Below are 19951 nucleotides of genomic sequence, written 5' to 3'. Positions count from 1 at the left end.
GAAAATACATCAAATTAATTTATACAGGCTCTAACTTCAGGCAAAAGAAAAAAAAAAAAAGCATATTTAATTGAACATGATTAAGAACAGGCCAAAACCAATAGAAAGCATACATTTGAGATTAATTTAAAATTCAACATTTGATTGTTTTATTCAGAACCGAGCTCTGCGATTAAAATTATAGGAGTAGAGTAAAGACAAGTACATTCATGTTTAAAGATAATAATATATTTTAATTTCTCTCAGTCATGTTTAAAAATAATAATATGCTTTAATCTTTCGGACATGTTTGAAATGCTTTAATCTTAAATCATGATTTTTATTTTAATAGCTTAAAAGAGTATCAAAATATGAGTTTAAATTGCATCCATACCCAAAATTGTACAAAAAACAAAACAAAACAAAACAAAACAAAAAAAAAACTCTTAAAATTCAGGTTACATGTAAGGTCAGATGTATTCTATGTTTATATTCTTGATTATAGAAAAAAATTAAAAACTGAATATTTAGGGATTCAATAAATATGGTACATTGTTTACCTAATTATTATTAATTAAATTTTTAGTTAATTATGAGAAAAATTCTTTTCACTCTGTAACATGCATTATTCTTTTTCATTTATAATAAGTCTGATATAGCTGTACTCTCTGGCAAAATGCTTTACAGCAATAAGAGACACATTTTAAAAATCAAACTATTTAATTAACATAAACTGATTTAAGAACAAAAGATAAAATAACAACATAAATTTACGATAAAAAATTTTCATACAAAAATAATAAATAAAATAAAACCAATAATTTAGATTAAATTAATGAATCACTATTCAAAATTTGAAACATATAAACTACAAGAATAAAAAAAAAAAAAAAAAAAAAAACCGGATACCTGGAATTGGAAGATCTCTTGGCCATGTAGCCCCGACAGTTAACAATAAAGCATCATTTTCTTCAAGGAGAGATTTGGCAGATATGTCTTTACCAACGTTAACGTTAGTGTGGAATGTTATTCCTTCTGCAGTCAATAAATCAACACGCCTCTTAACAACCTGCATAAATAAAAAATAAAATTTAAATATTATGTAAATTATAAATAAAGTAAATAACTTCTAAATACTGAAGACTCATTTTAAATATAAATAGCAGAGATATTAAAAATTAATATACTATAAGCAAAATATTGGTAAAGTAAAAGGTAAACAAACATTTTCTAGTAAAGCAGTAAGTATGTTTAGTTTGTGTTTCAAGTACCTTTCCAGAAAAAAATGTTGTATAAAATATAATGCACAGTAAAATGTTTATTTTAATTAAATATTAATCTACTGATACTACAAATAATGCATCATATGAAATGAGCACATACCTCAAACTTCAATAAAAGACATACAAGCTAACTTTCATATTTTATACCAAATGAACCAATAAATGTATGACAACTGATTATTTTCCACAATGTAATGCATAAATGTTACGTTTTGATAAGAAATAAAAAGATTTTAACTAATCTGTGATTGTCAGCAGTCATATTAAAAATCAGTATTACATTTATAACACAAGTAAAACATTTTACTAGTATTTACAACTGACACTTATTATGATCCCTCATGTCCCACTAAGAAAGGACATGATAATGAATAATCACTTTAATGGAAATAGATTTAATATACTTCCTGCAGTTGGGAACTTTTTGTACTCATCATTTAAATGAAATGGTTGCTATAACAAGCATCTTTATGAGAAACTTTATTTTTTATGCTTTCAAATCATTGTTCAATGTTCTGTATAATAAAATATCAAAGTAACAACAATTCTAAATATAAAACATGGTGCATGCTTAAAAATTATGTCCTATATTTAATTAAATATGCATATGAAATTCAAAGTAGACAAGGTGACTAATTACACATAAAAAATGAAGGCTTTTTAGGAGTAGAACTATCATAAACTAAAATTATCTTTTCTCAAATGATAGTACAAGATATTTTTGACACTAAAGACTCAATTATTGAAATAAGTTTATCAAGTAACCTAATGATATAAATTAGTGTAAACTAGATATACTTTCTCATTCATTAGATTTGTTTAACTTCAAGCTCATTTGAATTTTGACTAGAAACTTCTTACATAAAAACAGAGCTACTCTTATGTTCCTTTCAAGTATTTTAAAGATGAAGCAAATCTTGTCTACATACTTCTTTGCTAAGTTTCATAGTAGGAATTCCATACTCCAACAGTCCTCCTACTCTGTCATTGCGTTCATAAACATGGACAGTATGGCCAGCCTTTAAAATACATAAATTTTAATAATCACTTACAATATGATTCTATTTTAATACAGATGATATTAGCTACAAAATAAAAGAGTACATATAATGTCATTAGTACATCTGATATTATGATTAAGCTTAAATTTTAAAACCCAAACTCCAAAATAACTTGTTGAAAAGAGATCAAAAATTAAAAAAATAAAAAAAGGTCTAAATCATAGTTTTAAAAAGCACTTGATACACTGCTGACATAATTCTTAACCTTTATATTTATACTCAAATACTTTTATTTACTGCTGAATCAATTAAATGTTAATTTTATGTTAACAAGCATAAATAAGAAATGCATAGATAGCAATAAGTTGTATTTTGTATTAAGCAAATTTATAGCTACGCATATATCTTATTAATTACATATAATTTTGTTTTAATATAGAATAAGAAAAATAAAAGAATGGATACCTAGTTGATGAATAATAAGTAGCAAGGAGTAAATAGTAGTTATTTAACGAAAATTATTTATTATGATCAAAACTACAGTAAAACTTTGATAACCTGATGTTTCAACAAAAGTGGAACTGAAGTTTTTTCCACAGATTAAATTCACCAAAAATTATCAATTTTTCTTCCTAAATCAATTTTTTAAACCCAAACTAATCAATCAGTTGAGTCTTTTTTCACTATGTGTACATTTCTTTATCAATAAGTCAAAAAGAGATAATACTTCCATGTCATGGGCATCATACCTTAAGCTGCCTTTGTAAAGGTATGAAATAAAAAGAACTTTGCCTTTCCACAATCATTTAAAATACCAAAAACTGAAGTTTTGCTCCTTGTATTTTAATGTATATTACACAAAAGGCTGTAATTTGCTTATGATATATAAAGCATTACATATATTTATCTCTCTCTTCTGCAGATGCCATTAAAAGTGCTAAAGATAAGATACACTTAAAACATTTTGATTATTAGTAGCCACTGTTTGAAGAAATGGGCTGAACGATGGAGCCAAATGTTATGTTTATAGACTCCTAGATTACCACTTTCATCTATGCCTCTTAATGGTAGAATACCTCTTTATGACTGCAGGATTGGTTTGAATTCTCGTTTGGAAAGTAGATGTCACATTAAAACAAATCTTCAGCCATTGAACCATTATTCAAAATAACCCGTGGATAGTCTGGCTAAACTTGGTTCTGACTCATCCCAACAACATTTTCCTGTTGATTTTTTTATTGTTATGAGATTAAATCCAGCAACATTATGTATCAGTGTGATGAACTGGTTGAAAAACATTTTTGCAATTCCTTACTGAAAACTCTGGTTGCCCATAACTTTTCTAAAGCTGTAGATGTAGCAAATATTTATCTCATAACTAACATTAATTTATATGAGAAAATATGGTGAAAATGAGTCTAAAATAACACAAAAAGAAAGAACGATGAAATGAATACAAAATATATGTAAGTATAACTAGCACATGAATAGTATATTTTACATTTTAAAATTCAAAGACAGCAAGCACACTATAGGACTTAAAAATAATGACACTGATGGTAGTGCATAGAGTATAAGGACATATGAGAGTTGCAGAACCAGTGGTGGACAAAAAAATAGGTGATATCATCTATTAATATCTTACCATCATCAGATCACTGTATCTACAAATTCTATATCTCTTTGTCCAAATGTTAAAAGTTTAAAATTTGCCATATGATCTATGATATAGGCTTGAAATAATATAATGTGCTTGATTACTTTGATAGACATTTGCTATTGCATAGTTTTTTACATGCCATCAAAATATCCTCCAAAACTACAATATATTGTATTCTCTTTCACATTAAAAATGACATTTTGTGCACTGGGGAAAAAACTGTAGAACTTGTTTTTCTAGTCCTTTATAAAAGTGAAAATAATCTCTGGATTTCTTTTTAGTTAACTGAAAAAGGACTAATTATAGTTTTTTTTTCCCTCTACAAGAAAAGTGATGTAAAGTGAAAATTCATAAAGCAGGGAATATCTGCACCTAATATTGTTGAAAGGAAAAGAAATACATGGACTCTTTCAAAGCAATAACCCATAAAAGTGACTAATGTTTCTGAGATCACAAACATCAGTACTGAAAGTCACCTCTCTAAGATGTTCACTTCTCAAATCTAAAATCATCTAGAACCGTAGAATGGTTGTCTTAGGAGAGTTCACTGTATTACCAAACACAAAGAAAACATTTCATTATTACTTTCAAGCAGACTACAGGCTACGTTATTCTTTATAAGAACTATATGATTTCAAGCCACTATACATAGATTTTTTATGTACGAGTATATAAACACTGTATAATTACAAAAGTGAATTTCTTGATTTCATTTAAGTATAAAATTTTAAGTGTATCAAAATAATTTTTTTCATTTTCCTCATTTTGTATATCTATGTAGAATCGTCAGTGCTTTTTAAGGTACAAATTCAAAATTTTAATTTCTCAAAATATATTCCTGTCTCTTCAGTTAGGTTTATTTTACTTAATTTTGATTATTACTGCTTATTTTAGTTTTGTTACAAAATTCTAATAATGAAACTGAATTAATGTGTTTGTAATGACAATAAAATAACAAAATTTCTTAAAATTATGTGCAGGGTAACTTCACAATGCATTTAAAGACAAAATGTTAAAAAATACCAAAGACTGATCATAAAGGAGTACTTAATGCAAAATAAGATAGTATTAATAATAAATATATAGCTTACTTTATTTAGCTGAGCTGCTGCAGCTAATCCAGATGGACCACTGCCAATTATAGCAATTTTTTTCCCAGTTCTAACAGCTGGAACTTGAGGTATCATCCAACCTTTATCAAAAGCATTGTCAATTATAGCACATTCAATATGTTTTATATTTACAGGAGGTTCATTGATGCCAAGAACACAAGCTCCCTAAAATTTAATACAATAATATAAAAATCAGATTTTTACACACATATTAATAACCAATATTTAGTAATAAAAATTAATCTAGCATGCTTTTATATACTCTCCAGAAAAATTAAATACATTAGACAAAAAACCTGATGTTAATTAATGTAAAGCAATTGACACCTATCAACTGAAAAAAAGCAATATCTTAAAAGTAGTAACCTAAAAGAGCACAGAGAAGCTTCTAAGAACTGACTCATATTTATATTATTCACAGAATAACCTTAAAAAGCCCCAAGGACTCAAGCAAAAAAATATGTAGAACACACTGGTTTAATAATAATTGAATTATGCCTAATAGTATGGTTATTGGTAAAAACACATTAGCAAAAAAACATCAGATGAAATCACACACACACACCAAAAAAAAAAAAAAAAAAAAAAAAAAAAAATAGATAAGTAATCCGTTAAGACAGTGTTTATTAATTTGCGGTCTGCAAACCGCAATTGGTCTTCGAGCCAGCTGATGTGGTCCTCCTAGATTCCCAAAAGGAAAAAAAATATATAAAAATGAAATTAACTACATATACCCCATTATAGATGAAAATCTCGATATCTGAAAATAACTCCTGTCAAATATCTATTACTTTTTCTCTCAAGACTGACATTTTATGAAATTTAGTACCAGTTACTCTACATATGAAGTAAAAGTGTTTTCAGACTTGAAAGCTATCCTTGACTATAATGTTATTTATATGTTATTAAGAAGTGGATAATAAGGATTACACAAGATTAGATAAGCACTACAGCTACTGCTTAATACTACAGTTATAGTTACATATATTATGTTACAGTTACATATGGTGACAACTCTCTTTTTAAGAAAAATAAAAGATTATGCATTTTAAATAATAAAGTTTTTTAACAGTCCTACCAAATCGAGAAACAAAGTTATGATCATTTTCAAAATCTGATAATAGAACACCTCTTTCACAACTTGGTGACAACATTTCTGTTATGTGCAGGAAAATTTACAAGCACCTCTCAATTTGGAGTACTCCTACTAAACTCAGATTAACTCTCATTCACATCTTCATCTTTGTTGCTTTCATTCTGATAACTATTTTGCAATGTGAAATCCTTCTGATTAACCTTTTTAAGAATGTTTTCCCTGTTTCTTTCTATATTCTACTATTGTAAATAGCCTGTTTGTTGAATGTCTGCATTAGTATGGTCTTGATATCTGGTCCATTTGCAAAAATTTAAATATTTAGGTGTAGCTTTAGATAACATGTTTATATTTCTTCTCGGTATTACTAAGAGAGCCGCCACTCTAAGTGCAGACTATATTATGTCTACATCTAATCATGGAAATGGGATGATAGTCAATTTTTTTACACTGAATACAGAAATTTGTTCCTTTAACTAGCCTAAATGGCCAAGGAATGGTAATGCATTAATATAACCATGGCATATTTTCATTTAGAAAAAAATTAATAAACTGGACACAAGCCTTTGCAGACTTTACTTGAGGACTACTATCATATGCTTCTAAACAATGGGAGGGGCAAAATTCTGAGTGGCTGATTTTATAAAATTGCCTAGATGATTACCTATATAAATTTGAGTGAATGTGTACCTTACACAACAGTAAAGAACAAATTTTGCCTTGCATGTTTTATGGTTGTTTTGCACTCACATGTGACAGTAATATACATAATACTGGAAAATTTATGAGCCAGTAACTACAACTGAAATACCCAGCATTTGCAATAAATATTCAATGATATAACAGTTTACTTTGGTAAAACAATTTTGCAGCTTATGTCAAGGAGCACGTTGCTGACTGAGAAAACTAAATCTTACTATTAGATGAAATTAAAATTTAAAGCAAAAGCAGAATTTCAATTTTGAAAGCTTTGGCGTTTGTCTTTACTTTTCATTTTTTGTCACATAAAATGATATTGTTGAAAAATATGAAATTCAAGTCTATCATGTGGAAACAGTTCAATGGTTAGTATTATAAAAAGAGCACATATGTATTCACTGCTTATGAATTATAATAATTTGCATATGCTCTGTATTTTAAATTAAATAAAATTAAAATGTTTTTCCCAAAGTACTTAAATTGTTTTTGCTCAAGAAATATAAATAAGAAAATATCAAAATATTAAAAAAGTATTAATAAATATATATATATATAAAGATTATTACTGCCTTAAAATTAAAAAAGATGTATAAAGGCTGCATTTGGTATGGTTACACTAAAATTTTATTAAGGCCATTAAACAAATTGCTAAAAACTCAGATCAATATGCTATATAATGTTTAAAATATTTTTATTAGACTAATGGCATGACATAACACCTGTAGTAAAATGACTTTTTCTTTAGATATTTTTTAAAAAAATTATTCATTTTCTTAGGCTAATCAACCTCTGTAATATGGAAGGTGAGAGATATCGTCAATCTCTCATCTTCCATACCACTTTTAGTAGTTACCTGTACTGGATAAACAATAACACCCTTTTTAAGTGCTTAAAAAAAATTCTAATTTATGTATTATCTCTTTTAACTAGGAAAAAATGTCTAAAAATGAGAAATTCAAATACTTACCTCACATGGAGCAGGACATACACGGCCAGTAAATTCAGGAAAATTATTTGTTTGCAATAATTGATTCAAGGCTTCACGCCAATCATCCTGGATGAAATAAATAAGCATGTAGAAAAACACAAATTATATATGCCAAATATTATTAACATTCATACTCTAGGAAGTATATAATCTGTATGGATTACTATAAACTTCACATCATATTTTTAAAACATTTACATTTGTTTCATTTATTTATAAAACAATGTAAACTATGAGTACAACCTGCTCGAAAAGCTAGTATTTGAGCTGATATAAATCATCACTTAAAGCTTCAAAAAAGTGCACTATATAGAAATTAATATAATTAATATTATCATCAGAATATAATTAATACTATGAAATAATTAATTAATACAATGTGTTAAGAAAGGCATGAATGGCATATAGAATCCAATATGATTATATAGAATTAAATACAAGAGTTCCTGAAAAAGTAGACAGCTGAATAATCTTAAGAAATGTGAGCCAGAAGTTTCCATAAAAATTTTGAGCTTAATAAATATAACACATTTTCAGATTTACAATATTATGTAATTAATGTTCACTTTTTCTTTAAATATGCATATTTAAATAACGTAATGCATGATATGAAATTTTTACTATTGTATTACTTGCCATTATAAATACATTAAAAAATTTCATACTAAATATAAATCATAAATTAAATAGAGTGTTGGAATGTGTTTACATAAAGATGCAGCTTAATTACATGTTGAAATTTCATCAATCATTTAATGCAAGCAAATTATAAAAATGATGCTTCAAAATCAAATGCATATAAATAATTTGGCTATCATATAATATGTGATTTATCACTTTTAGTTAGTTAGTTATTCTTGAGACTGGTGGCATGAAAATGGACTGTTGTTTTAATCATTTCTTTTTCCCTCCATTTTATCACACATTCAAATTTACAAATAGCATTTTAGTGGCATTGCCTAATAAATAAATACTTACTACAAGATTACCAAATGCCTAATAAGAAATACAGGTACCTTAAAAACTAAATCATTCCATTTTGGTATAATATTTCCTAAAGGACATCCATGACTAGATTGACAAAAAGGAACTCCACATTCCATGCATCTGAGGAATAAATTATTTTAATTAGCAAATCTAAAAATCATACACCATACTTCCAAAGTAAAATAACAAATACAGATTAACTAATTTAATATAATAAGAACCAGTTTCTATACAATATTAAATGTAAATTGTTTAATTTTTTTTTAAATGCTAAACAGTAGCAACACATTCACATATAATAAAGATTGTTCATTTTTCACAGGTAGCTTCATGTACTGCAGCAAGTGACAGCTGATAATTCACTATTTACATGTTACTCAAAATGCAAAAACAGCACAATTGTCACATGGGGCACTTGTAAGACAGCACTGTGTGCGTAGGAAACACCTATTTTTTAAGAGTTTTCTACTGGAGGAAGAGGTCTCAAACTCTTAAATTTTGCAAGGTTTTTCAGATAATGTAGAGAACAACTGCTCTGGCTGAAAATCTATTTTCAAGCTTAAAACCTTTACTCGATGGACTGAGAAACTTCCTCTTTAATCATTACTTTACTTAAGCCATACTTGATTTACAAGATTGAATTCTTATTGCGCTGCAGGTTATTTAGGTAATATTTGAATATTCTGATATTATCATCTTTTTCGATAAATTACTTTTTAATATTAGGTAAAGATGTCAAAAGATAACCATATATTAGTGAAAATTGACAAATCAAAGCAACCATATGGTTGATAAAATTTCAGACTTTCGTCTAAGCATTTGAGAATTAGTGGGTGAAGAGGGCATAAAACTTATCTGCTATATTCAGTTTTTGACAGGAAAATACATTTGTCCATGCAGTGCATTTACAGAATTTATGCCACAGGTACTAATGATGCAGTTAAAGTTAATCCATGTGGAAACTATGTTGACATATACACATGCACACATACATACTATATATATACAAACTGGGACATCAATATAAAATAGATTAGTCATGAGGTTTACAGGTATGGCTCAGAAATGAAGGTACAGTAATGGTACAGCAGTTATCATCTTCATGATCTCTTCAAGAAAAACATTATAGGACTATGTAATTATGGGTATACAGCATCATGTTAGCCATATTGCTTAACTTTTTTGACAAGGTACATCAACAGTACAGCTATGGCATCCTCGTCTTATAAAAGAAACAAATCCTTTTACTATTAGGAAACAATCAAAATCCTCACAATGCAGAAAAATTATTTTTCTTGAAATCAAGAATATTTTTGTGAGCAGCAGATATATATACTTGTTTGGCCTGAAGTTAACCTTTAAAATTTCAATGAGAAAGTCATTGACCTTTCTTAAAAGTGTCACTTAAATAGGCAATTTTAAGCAGCCAATTTCTATCAATTAGTCAATCTTCAATTCAAAATTCTATTCTTAAAGGAAGAAAAGAAGGTTGTGTATTCGAATCATGTTCAGGTCACCATAGAAGAGGTGGTTGCTATTGAAGGTGATATTGGTTAACCTGACTCCTGACTATGATTGAAACAGTATTCAATATAAAAAATATATTTTATTATACACACAGGAATGAGATTCTGCTTTTTAAGGAAAATATATGCCAAAAATGTATGCATTTTGGCAAATTGTACCGTATTGAAAACAACTATAAAAAATTTTAAAAATAACCAAGAAATGTACTCTGGAACGATGAAACATAAATAAATTAATTTGAAATGGCTGGGAAGCAGTTTATCTGCAATTGCAATACCAAGCATATCATCTAAAATATACAAAGAAAATTGTTAAAGATGGTGAGTATTGTGTTGTGGGTTTTGTTTTCCTGTGGTATGATGTGGGCCCAATTTTTCACATAGTCTTTTCATATAATACCAAAAAGGTAAATGTGGATATCTTAGAGAACACATTATTATGATGAGCAGAAAACATATGCTACTGAAATGGCATTTTCCACAAGATAACAATCGGAAGCATTTAGCAAAGTTGACAAAAAGCTGGCTCAAACAAAACAAGATTATGTCTCACCAAGGTGCTCTCAGATACCTGACCTAAATCCAGTTGAAAGCTCATGAAATGAACTAAAAAAAGTACATTAAACCTTGTCCCCAATCAAATTTGAGCAACTATCCCCAATCAAATCAAATTGTCCCCAATCAAATTTGAGCAAGCTATGAAAAACTGGGAAAGATGCATGGTATTGTGTGCTTGTTGAAAAAATCTCAAAAATTAGTCCACTCCATGCAAAACAGAATTAATACAGTACTTAAAAACACTTTTGTAACAAATGCTAATAAAAAAAAAATTAAATTTTTTAATAAAACACTTTTTCTTCTCATTTACTATGTGTTTCTATTTTTCTGGCAACGTGTTTTTTATCTAGTTCAGAGGAAAACATTATGGCAGAAAAGTCACCCCAATAATCAGTAAGGAACAGAATCAATAAATTATATCACTAGTGCCCACACAACACCTACTAACCATGAATTAAAAAGGTTATACAGAAATTATTCTTAAGCTTGAAAAACAAAAGTATTTACATCTTTTGCACTGTACTAGCTAAAACAAAACTGTAAAGAAGCATTATCTGGAAGATGTCCACTGTCTTCAGATGACACTGTGTAGCAGAAATTACTGAACATCTGGGCAACAAAAAATACTAAATAATAGCACAATAATAATAACAATAATAAAATTAATACATACTGTAGCATTACTCTGGCAGTTACATTTTAATATGCACAATTTGCCTCATCTTTAAATAAGAATAAAATGACTAAAAGTAACAAAGTAATTTTAGAATGCATTTTATCATTTTAAACCTCCTTAAAAATGTAGTAGTAATAGTAGTAGTAGTAATAATAATAAAGAAGTAACTCATGCAAATACAATACATAAATGTACATTATTCTAAGGGAGTACAAAACTCCAGTAAATAAATATACACTTCAGTTTGCAGCTGTTAAAAACTAAAGCACCTTTAAGTAAAATTCTCACATTACATATCAATTTAAACACAACAATTTGAAAAAAAAAATATTCAGTATTTATTAGTTCTTTGAAACTGCGATCCTCAACCTCACACTAAGCATGCTCGTAAGAAAAATTATTAATATCTTTCTTAATGTTTAATTCTCTCAGGAATTTTAAGTATCTGCTCACCACAGTAGAAAATGCTGGGAAAGGAAAAAATTATGGAATTAAAAATAATAATAATAAAAAAATTACATACCTAGCTGCTTGCACTTTAATAGTTTTTCTAACGCCTTTAAAATTATAAATTTCATTCCAGTCATGTAAACGTTCTGAAGGTTCTCTGTATGGATTTGTCATTCGCTGATATTTCATAAAACCTCTAAAAATGTGAAAAAATTACAAATTACTTGTTTTTTTCTTTTTTAAAGATAGAACAGTTATCAAACTAAATTGTACATATGTATGCCAATTTTTATCAACCTTGGAGATAAAAGCAATATCAAAATGTAAAATCATTAAAAAAATATTCTCTTTGAATTAAAATTAATTTTATAAAGAACAGTCTAAATAACTTCCACAACAAAATGTAGAGACAGTAGAGTTATACATTTATATATATATATACAGTCAAAAGTCGTTAATACGGACTCGTCAGGACTTCGGCGATTCCGGATTATCGATTTTTCCGGATTATAGATCATCAGTTTAAATCTCGTAAGATGGCATGCAGAAATTCTAAAATTAAAAATATGAAACCGTAATTTATAAAATAATGAGCAATTATGATCTAAAGGGTATCAAAATTTACAAAAAAAAAAAAAAGCTTAATATTTATTTGTTTACTTTATTAAACATTTCTTTCAATGTAAGTTGTTTAAGTTGCTTCTTTTTATGTGATAATACTTTCTCTTTAATTCTATAAACAGACATAATTTCTTGTTCAGTTACAAAGTTCCGCTAATTGCTGTGCCGAGAATACCGACTAACTTGTCAATCGAAATTTTTTCGTTTTCACTAACCTCTCTGTCACATTCTTCATGTCTTTATCCATTTTTTGCAGCAATTCCACTTTTTGTTTGTTGGACATCGAAACATACTTTCGTTTTGTAGATCCTTTGGAAGTTCCAGCATCGGAAATTCTATTTGACATAATCGAAAGTTCAAGTTTACTTTTATAAAATTGCTCTTACAGTCTGCAAAAAATAATAAGCGGGATCCAATTCGAAGTTTAAGGAACAACGCAATCATTAACATTAACTGAAATATATAATTAGATAATTTTAGCTTACACCGTCCGTTATACATTAAATGCGCAGGCAAAAACGTATTCTGCACTTGTGTACACGCATATGCGCAGTAGTCAAGGTTGCCAACGCGGCGCATGCGGAGAAAGTTTTTAGCTTTGAGGTCCAGATTATAGATCATTCCGGATTATGGGTGTCCGAATTAACGACTTTTGACTGTACTGTGTAGCAACAGTAGAGTTATATATTTATAAATATGGGTGGACTATTATATGGATAAAAATCATGCACATAAATTTACAATATTCATAATTAACTTTTAAGGAATTTACCTTCAAATATTACAATCTAGTAAAAGTAGTACTCACCTCACTTTATCAAGATTATCAGGAATTACATCTTCGATATCTTTGACAGTAGCTGTTTTAGTTGCTTCTATTGCACTTGTTGGTCCATTAGTCATGACCAATTTTTCTTCTTCTGCTTGTCGTAAGGCACGTTGGTACTCTTTTGGAAACACCTAAATGTAGTAGTAGTTGTAAAACATTAATGCACAGAATATCATGAATGAAATAAAGGATAAATTTATAAGTTCATCAAATAAATTATTAAAAAAAATTTAAACAGCATAAATACAGAATTTCATACTCTTTCCAAGAACCAGTAAAAAATAGTTTCAAAATTATGTAACTGTAAAATCTGTTAAATATACGAAGATCATAAATACATAAATTTACCTTTACAAAGTTTTTAGCTGAAGCAGGCCAAGTGGACAGTAAGCGCTGAGCAACTGCAGAGCCAGTTTTTTCAAAAAATTCTTTTAATAAATTTTCTACAAAATTAAGATCTTCAGAAAGCTCTAGAGGTAGCAAGTCTACCATCATCAAATTGCTTCTAGATTCTAGGGAACGTTTCCTTTGGTATAAGAAAATAAATTAGTACATTTTTAGTTGATTAAATAATTTGTGTTTATAATGTTACATATTTAAAGAATACAGTATTTTTTATTATGAAAAGTGCTAAGTAACTCAAAAAAGAAGTAACTCATGCAAATACAATATAGCCACAAAATGCTTTTGAAATTAACTTTATTCCTCAAACTTTATTATTTATATTATTGTATGCAAATATTTTACTTTATAATTCTACATAAATATTTTGTACAGAATAAGTATGAAATGAATCTATAACTAAACATCTACAAAAATTTGCAAGTTTCCAAACAGAACAAAGAAAGTCTTCCCTTAAAAAAAAAAAAAAAAAAAAAAAAAAAAAAAAAAAAAAAGAGAGAGAGAAATTTGGTCAAATAGTATAAAAATACTGAGATGAAATAAATTTGCAAAATATCAACTGTTTCTCCCAATCATTGCATTAATATAAAACACTTAAAATGTTCTTAAAAGCAATAGAAACAATCCAATCTCCTTTGTTGCCAGTACAAAATAATTGGTCATCTGCATCAGTTAAAGTTGAAGAACATAACTCTTCTACTATTGAAAGACATTTGTAAATTAGGTTGTAAAATATCAGTTGCTTCTAACAATCATTGAATTAATATAAAATACTTAAAATATTTTTAATATGTTCTTTAAAGCAATAGAGACAATCTCCTTTGTTATGAATACAAAATAATTGGTCATCTGCATTAAGTTAGAGAACACATTTCTTTCAATAACTTTTGATGGAGACTAAATAAACTGGTCCAGATGAAGAACAGGTTTCCCAAAAAATTCAGTTAATATTGTAAAGCTAAACAGCTTTACAATATTAACTGAACTGAATACTGTGAGTCATACACAGTATTTTTATCTATTATGCAATTTATCACAAAGACATCAAAATTTTAAAAAGTGTAAAATTAAATATTTAAGTTATCTGAGTTAATCTGTATTATAGATATAAATGTTTATAAGAAATTAATAGTAAAGTTAAATAAAATTAAAATTAAGTAATTTTCTTGCACCATTGCTTCAAGGAAAGAAATGAAATTAGTTCGCAGCAATAATATCTCAAGAAATCAGAATGATTTGTATCTGCATAATATCAGAAATATAATATTAACCATATTCACATATTATCTTTATTTTGTATATTTGCAGGGAAAAAATTTCAAATTAATTTTGTTTTACCAAATATTACTTCTCAAACAAGAAGCCTTAACATGTTGAATTTGCTACAAAAGAATAACATAATTTAGTAGAAGGCAAAATAAGGGTCATAACTTTAGCATAGCTTAGAAGGATATGACCTGGAATATACATTCTGATTTCACAATGATATGGAATTCAATTCAATGATATTTAAAAATAATATGCAAGACTGTGTTGAAGACTTAAATATGCAACATGAAAATTATATTAGCATTTCTCATAGTTTAACTTTATTTCAGTACTGATATCTTAATATAGTGAGTATAATGGTGAACATAATGAGAGTTGCTGCTATTAAAAACCAATAATTTAAAGATTTTTCCACAATTTAAAATATAAGCTGCAATAAATATTTATATATTGTAAATTTACTTAGTCACTAAATACACATTAAAATATGTTAAATTCATTATAATTGCAGTATTTATTTCATATAACTTCTTAAGAAAATGAAGGAAACAAAGTTATACACGCTAAAAAATTCCAACTTCTCTTTTCATATACATTAATCTTACTCAGTTATTAATATTTATATAGTAAAGAGCTATTCTTACTTCCACAGGTATTTAGAGCATAGTAGAATGTAAACATACATACTATGAATTTTAAAACAATACTCAAAAATATAAATCACTTATTGCAGGAACAAGATTATCTACACATTATTCTCAAATTTTTCATAATCTTCAGAATACAACAAACTTCAGTGCAAATCATTATTATACACACTTTGTGAACAAAACATTGAAAATTTAACAATTCATAACTTTTTATATTATTATTAATTAAAAAAAGTAAAAAAGTCAAGAAAATAAATTATAAATAAAGCTAAAATACAAATTTACTAATAGTACATTTAACGATTTTCCAGATCAAAGAAATATTAAAATTAAGGATAAAAAAGTTTGGATTATAATAATTCTTCATCATATGTATAATTTCTCATTAAAACATATATTGTAGTACATAGTATAATCACAGATAAATATTATATGCATGTATCACAATATTATACTGTAATATGCATTGTAATATATTTTAGAAACTGAATTGCTTGCTTACTCATCTAAAACATAAGCTATGCCACCAGACATGCCAGCAGCAAAGTTTCGTCCAGTAGGGCCCAGAATCAAACAAAACCCACCAGTCATATATTCGCAACCATGATCTCCAACACCCTAATAAATAATTTTGAAAAGTTAACATTTCTTCAAGCAAAAAATTTCTGCAAAAAAATTAACATGTTTTAGGAGTAACAGTTAAATTTAATAAAAATTCATATATACTAGAATGATCGTTTAGATATTTATTAAAATAAGATGATTTATATCACAAAACAAATAAAACTGAATGAAATCTATTACATATTCCCAATGCTGACTATTTTATTACTACATATTATTGCTGCCACTACAAGTCCCATATTAAAATGAGAGGAAAATATTTTTCAGAAAATCAAAATAACAGGAATAGATTTATAAAAATTATAATCTCAGAAGAGATTATTGCAGATAACTGCATGCTTACTTCTTCTTTCCTGTTATATATGATTGTTTGGAGGAGGCTAAATTTATTTTCCAATGAGTGACACTTTAATTATAAAATTAGCATCTCTTGACATAAGGTATGATGCAATAACAGTGGTGATATATATATACATATGTTAGTGTAAAAGCCCAAAGTCTGGTAAATCCTAGGTTTTACCAGTAAAACCTAGCTTTTACGAAAGTGACTTGGTAAAAGTCTGAAGCATGCTTTAATATAATTCCATTTCAGCCTTTTACCAAGCCTTTGTGGTAAAACCTAGGATTTACCAATGCCTTCTGGTAAAAGCCAAAACGAGGGATTACTTATGACAGGAAATTGCATTCGCAGATATATTGTATACAATGTGACCCAAAAAGGTTAAAACACACTTTAATTTTTTAATTGATAATATAAACTGTAAAAGTGGGCAAAATAAGGTATAATTTAAGATTATGTAGATGGAACTGTCTTACAATTATTTTTCAAAGAGTTACAAGAAATAAAAATAAAAATGCAATATTCACAAATAAGATCCCATGTGAAAAAGCTGAACTAATGCATAATTCTCTCCATAACTGCCAAAGAGATTTCAATAATTTTAGCAACAATTAAAAAATATTAAATTGACAGCTCATAAAAAATAATAAAAGTAAAAATTATGAAATAAAAAAAAATAAAAAATATATGTTTTTCTTTAATGTTTCTTTCTACCTGTTACAACAGGGCTGACTGTTATAGCATTTTGAAATACAAAGCACATCAGCTGCTTTGCACAAACACATCTTCACCGACACTTATTTGAACAGTTCCATTTTCTGAGTCCTTGCCCTTCAACTAAAGATTTTGTCAGAGATTAGGTTTCAGAAAGTTTTCAGTAGACGCAATCTTCATTTTCTTTGCAAAGTCCTTCTTTAACTGCAGGGGCGTAGCTAGAATTTCCAGCGCCCGGGGACAACTGAAGAATTGCACCCCCTTTCTGTGTGCCAAGAATGGAAAACATTTCATTAAAAAATTTTGTAGCATCAATCTGGAGCCCCTTGGATGCTGCGCCCGGGGACAGATGTCCCCCTTTGCCCACCCTAGCTATGCCACTGCTTAACTGTCTCCTGAAATGCTTTCACATTTTGAACTTTGTTGATAATCACACACATTTTGTCAGTATTTTTTGTCCCCCAATTTGAATTTCAGTATCTACTTCCATCATTATCGATTTTTTTCCACATGCATTATTATCTAAAATAAATTGTTGATTCGAGATCAGTGCCTTCCTTTTCTGTATTGACCATGCATTCATTATTATTAATACTTATAATTTTTTCTTTAGTGGCCATGTTACTAATCAAATTACATGGTAAAACTGAGTTAGCGAGTCATAGGACAATCAAACATAGCTTTGTAGGGTGAACATTTGAGTCCCTCATGATCTGCTTTGTTTTTCATTGCTTGAACAAATTTTAATTCTTCTAACTGCTTTTTTGTCTTTTTTGTTTCCTTCCATATTCCCAACATGTTCTCATGCTCTTGGTTCGCTCGTTCAACAGAATCCTGCTATTGACTGTATCTCGGTTTACTATGAACTACTTTTATAGCACTCCACATTTTACCTAAACTGTTTATGATTTGGTTGCAAAATTCCCTTCTTTGTTGGAATGGAGAATGTTCAGGCCTCCAAAAGCTGTGAAAATATCCAGAAGGTGATATGCTACTACATCAGCTCTTTTACTGCATAAACTTCAGAATAGCCCAAATTTTGCCAGACGATCTTGATACACTAAAATGAATTTCATATCATGATTAGGATTGGATTGCATATCTATTAGGTTGACTTGGGATTGAGAATTCATTTCGCTATGCACAATTCATTTGATTACAATCCCCTTTTTTGCAGTTTTTTACTTTTTCTGACATGGTTCACATAGTCTCAAATGCACAATGATAAATTCTACTGTTACATTCTTGTACTCGTGATTTAGTTCCTTAATCATACGGGTTTTTCTGCCATGGCAAATTATGCCATGAGTATCGTGTATGACATTGAACACTTCATCAATTGTAATATTAATACAGGATTTCTGTAGATAGTGATGCTATAAGTTTGTTCTCTCCTCCAATATTTAGAATATCACAGTGTTTCAACCTTTTATGATGAACTGTTTGTTTCTTCTTCCCACATTTTGCTTCGTTCACTTCATTTATTTAAGATGTGTATTTCTCATTTGTTAAATAAAAGCTGTTACCTTGCTTATTTTTAGAGACTGAAACAAAATGTCATAAAACTTTTTCCACATAATATTATTCATTTCCTTTCATCAAAATAAAAAGTGTAAAATATCTTAAAATGGCAACAAGCTGCTTCTGTTTTAGATTGTAACTGCTTAATCGCTCAAAGCTAGACCACAAATGGTGGAAATAAGGAGTGGCAGTAACAGAAAAGCATCGTGATGGACTCTGTGTATGCATGCTTATTCAAGGTCACTTTAAATCCCTCGCTTTGGGCTTTTACTGGAAGGTGTTCATAACTCCTAGGTTATACCACAAAGGCTTGATAAAAGGCCGAAATGGAACCATATTAAAGCATACTTCGGACTTCTACCAAGCCACTTTGGTAAAAGCTAGGATTTACCAGACTTCCGGCTTTTATAGTGATATATATATATATGTATAAAGAGTTGCTACAGAACTAATATTCTAAAAGTCATTTTATGCACAAAATGTCATGCCAGCTTCATCTTTTGCGATATCTTTCGGAAATGTTAAAATTTTACAAATTATTATTATAGCATTACAAGTAACAAAATTAGTTAAAACTATTTAAATTTTAATTAAATTTGATAAAAGAACTGATAATTAATATTATGACTATCACATTTGTGGAACATCCAGTATCCACGAAAATATTAAAATGACATATAAATCTATTTTGAACTTTTCTCATGGTACAATATAATTATATGTAAAAGATAAAAGAGTAATTTACCTCTATTACAGCTGTAGCACCAGAATTTCTTACACAAAATCTTTCAGCTGCAATACCTCGGAAAAAAGCTTTACCAGATGTAGCACCATATAAACAAACATTTCCAACAATAATATTCTCTTCAGATTTGAAATCAGGAGGCAAACGAGTTGGTGGATAAACAATTACAGTTCCACCAGAAAGGCCCTGAAATTAAACATTTGTAAATAAATATGATTTAGTTT

At 28.3% G+C, this 19951-nt stretch overlaps 1 protein-coding gene across 4 annotated transcripts in view; it reads right to left on the bottom strand.

Moving 5' to 3' along the window:
* Nucleotides 1–19951, bottom strand: part of LOC118187991 (uncharacterized) — a 275888-nt gene that overhangs the window by 22546 nt on the left and 233391 nt on the right. For 3 of the 4 annotated variants that reach the window (XM_085814595.1, XM_085814593.1, XM_085814596.1), the window contains exons 31-41: nt 19728–19913; nt 16286–16401; nt 13811–13988; nt 13442–13593; nt 12086–12208; nt 11394–11495; nt 8832–8922; nt 7795–7881; nt 5015–5200; nt 2192–2281; nt 889–1048 (exon numbers count right to left, since the gene is read on the bottom strand). In XM_085814595.1, the coding sequence (XP_085670721.1) occupies nt 889–1048; nt 2192–2281; nt 5015–5200; nt 7795–7881; nt 8832–8922; nt 11394–11495; nt 12086–12208; nt 13442–13593; nt 13811–13988; nt 16286–16401; nt 19728–19913 (1471 nt within the window). The remainder of the gene's footprint in view (nt 1–888; nt 1049–2191; nt 2282–5014; nt 5201–7794; nt 7882–8831; nt 8923–11393; nt 11496–12085; nt 12209–13441; nt 13594–13810; nt 13989–16285; nt 16402–19727; nt 19914–19951) is intronic. The other variant, XM_085814594.1, reaches the window with a different exon arrangement.

The sequence above is a fragment of the Stegodyphus dumicola genome, chromosome 4 (genome assembly GCF_044657685.1).
Source record: "Stegodyphus dumicola isolate Sdum_Otavi_A_Nest chromosome 4, ASM4465768v1".
In the NCBI taxonomy this organism is placed as follows: domain Eukaryota; kingdom Metazoa; phylum Arthropoda; class Arachnida; order Araneae; family Eresidae; genus Stegodyphus; species Stegodyphus dumicola.
The sequence above is the reverse complement of the archived record's forward strand: the minus strand, read 5'-3'. Positions and strand labels throughout refer to the sequence as shown.